General features: G+C 31.6%; 1 protein-coding gene across 1 annotated transcript; it reads left to right on the top strand.

The window, feature by feature from the left end:
* Nucleotides 1–683: 683 nt before the first annotated feature.
* LOC110889324 lies at nt 684–1,148 on the top strand. The gene has a single exon (XM_022136868.1). The coding sequence runs from the start codon at nt 684–686 to the stop codon at nt 1,146–1,148; it is 465 nt and encodes a 154-aa protein (XP_021992560.1).
* Nucleotides 1,149–3,805: the final 2,657 nt, after the last annotated feature.

Raw genomic sequence — 3,805 nt, forward strand, 5'->3', positions numbered from 1 at the left:
GTTTTGTTCTTCCACCCAGGGTCCCCTTATGTTGACAGTAGGGTCCATTGGGTAAAATGTAAAAAAAGAGGGTAAAATGAAATGAGCCAAAAGTATCGAACATGTGTTTAAATGCTTACAGAGTCCTTAAATGATTTATATATATATCTTACGATACTAATAAATTAAAATCTTTTTTTGGATACATGTTACTTCCTGGTGCTTTCTCGCCTCATTTTCCTATTTATCTATCATATTAAATAATAAAAATTTTAAACAAAAAATTAGATAAACGCCTGGAACACTGGGGCGTTTTGTGCCTGGGTTTTTGCCCCATAGCGCCTGGAACACCACGACGAGGGGCTTTATGGCTCCAAAAAAAATAACCAGCGCTATCACCTTCGCAGCGCTATCAACTTATTATTTTAAGTTTTTTATTTTCTGTTTTTTTTTTATTTCGTTTTTTTTTTCTTTTTTTATTTAGTTTCAGTTTTTATTTTCTGTTTTTTAAATTTCAGTAGTTTTTTATTTATTTTCAGTTTTTGTTTTTCTGTTTTTTATTTTTTTTTCTTTTTATTAACAGTTTTTTTTTCTGTTTTTTTTCTGTTTTTTTTATTTCGGACTAATTATTGATTTTTTTTAGCAAACAATCAAAGTAAATCCATTTTTTTGGAGTCGAATATGAGATCTTTTTTTTCGATCTCATGGGTAAAGGAGACGAATACCGGCCGCCGGACTCGATATCGGGCAAGTGGACCAATATCAACAAAAAGTGCACGAATTTTCAAACCGTGTACCAACGCAATTTTACCGGAGGGAAAAGTGGAAGCAAGGACGAGGACATTACGCAAGTGGCATTGGTCGAGTATACAAATGCTAATGGCCATTTCCCGTATCTAAGGTGTTGGCAAATCCTTCGCAATAGCCCCAAATGGGCCAACATCTCTACTCCTAGCGATTCGTCGGAAAATAAAAGGCCATCAAAGAGGTCCAAAACAAACGAGTCAGGTGAACCCGAAACGCCAACCTCCGACGCTCGAAACACCGACTTGAACGAGGATATTCCGGAGGAAGAGCCGGTGGAAGAGCTACCAAGACCCGCCGGTAGAAGAAGCCGGTCGAAAAAGGCCCGAGTCATCGTCGATGTCGATGGGAACCGAAATAAGTAACGCATTTTCAGAGATAAACAAACGACTTCAAGACATACACGAACTCGGGACTAAACATATGGAGGAGAACCGTGAAGTGACCAAGATTATGCGAGATAGACAATAGGCTCACGACTTTGAGTTCTACTCAAAACCGCACGACCACTTAACGGGAAAAGCGTTGAAGATGGCGTTGGCACAAAAGGAGCGAATAGAAAAAAAATATATAACCTTTGATTCTGTAAAGTTTTTTTATTTTATTCTAGTTTAATGTTCTTTTTTATTTTATTGTTTTTTTATTTTATTGTAATCTTTTTATTATTTAATGAAATGATTTTTAATTTTAAAAACCTTATAAATTAATTAAAAAAATGAAAATTAGATAATTGAGTAATGATGACGTTGGGGCTTTATGACTATGGCCTTAAGTGGCATAACGCCCCATGAAGCCTCTGTGTGACGTGACACATCACGTGTCGCATAACGCCCACAAAGAGGCTTTATGATTACGAATGGCCTAATTGTTGTTAGGTGTTAGTGGTTCCAAGTGACTCACTAGAAGCTGCATTGAGATCAATGCTTGCTAATTGTTGTTAGGTTTGTGGTTCCAAGTGACTCACTAGAAGCTGCATTGAAAATCTATCTTTTCAGAGGAAAGTTAATATTTTGTGCGACGGTCATAAGTCCACAAAATAAAATTACCCATGCTCATAAGTAGAGGTGTACAAATCGGTTTTTTTTTAAACTGGTTCCGGTTATTAACCGAACCGAGTCGTGAGTGTACAAAGGGTACTAATGAAGTACATGCTTTTATAAATGTGTAGAAATAAAAATTGCGTCTATTCAAGGTGTATTATGGGGGGTAGGGTGGTCATCACTCATCACTCATCACTCACTCATAATTTCCAATCAAGTTCCACCACGTCATCGAGCTTTATTCCATCACTGGTGATGGATTTTAGGGGAAATGCCCATCACTCACAATACCCAACAATAAACCCTCACATTCTTCACACGTGATATTCTTAACGCGTTATCAAATGCACGCGTGATGTAAAACAGTGGCGGTGGTGTTTTGAAAATTTCCACGCGTGATAATTCAACATCACGGGGTTTTGTTCTTCCACCCGGGGTCCCCTTATGTTGACAGTAGGGTCCATTGGGTAAAATGTAAAAAAAGAAGGTAAAATGAAATGAGCCAAAAGTATCGAACATGTGTTTAAATGCTTACAGAGTCCTTAAATGATTTATATATATCTTCCGATACTAATAAATTAAAATCTTTTTTAGACACATGTCACTTCCTGGTGCTTTCTCGCCTCATTTTCCTATTTATCTATCATATTAAATAATAATAAAAATTTTAAACAATAAATTAGATAAGAATAAAATATTTGGATAAGGATAAATGTTTGTTTATATTAGATAATAATAATAATAATAATAAATTTTTATCTGATTTTTTTTATTTAAAATTATTATTATTATTATTATTATTATTATTATTATTATTATTATTATTATCTAATATGATCATAGTAAATAATAATTTAAAAATAGATAAGAACAAATATTTGTTTTTCTATAAATAATTCTAAACAAAAATTTAGATAAGAATAAACGTTTGTTTTTATTATAAGTAGATAGATATACTTTGGATTTCGGTGATTGGTATTATGCTAAATTAGGAATCAAAGGTTCCCGTTTGATATATACTTAATAATTGTATTATTGTTTTTTTTTTACTAGAATTAAATAATTATTATAGGCCAGACATATGCTTCTATCAAATTGTAAGTGTTTTTAAACACATCGCTATAATGGTAGGCGTACTATTATAATTGGTTTAAACTCATCATTTATCGCACATCGCATCATCATGTAGAATGAACACCATTTTTAAATATAATAATTATATGCTCCATTCAAAGAGAATATAATTCTTGATTTTGCGGTATGATTTTAAAAATGATGTAATATATAAAAACGTGGGGATCGATCTCCACCTTTTTGTACCATAAACTCTCTTGAATACATATTTTAGACGAGTGTTTTATGAATGAAATAAACAAATAAAAATGATGGCGCATAAAACTAACTAAAATAATTGTATCTCATAATTTGAATATAATAAAAACGGGATTCAACTCCATGTAATACGTGTGTTTTTTAACTTAATAATAAATAAAAAACAAAGTATAATGTTATAATAAGTAAATAGTACATGAAAGTTCATTTTTAAATCTTGATGATTGTATGTGTTAACATATGAAATCATATTTTATTCAACACGTGCAATATACGAGTTTTTGTAAAGATATATTTTTTTATTATTTATTATATAAAATTCCATTTATGCAAAATAAAAAAAAAGATAAAGTAAAATGTTATAATTATAAATAGTACATCAATGCTATTTTTAAAAGATAAATCTTAATGACTATTTATGTTAACATATGGCATTGTATTTTATTCAACACGTACAATATACAAGTTTTTTTAAAGATGTGTTTTTTATTATTTATTATATAAAATTCATTTATGCAACCCGTGTAATATACGGGTTCTAACCTAGTATATAATATATAGGCTTCGAATTAAGAGAAACCCCTCCTGAGTTGTGAAAACTTAGAGAACTTCAACTTTCTGATCGAGCTTTGCCACCATTTTTCGCACAC

This window comes from Helianthus annuus, chromosome 1, assembly GCF_002127325.2.
Source record: "Helianthus annuus cultivar XRQ/B chromosome 1, HanXRQr2.0-SUNRISE, whole genome shotgun sequence".
Lineage (NCBI taxonomy): Eukaryota > Viridiplantae > Streptophyta > Magnoliopsida > Asterales > Asteraceae > Helianthus > Helianthus annuus.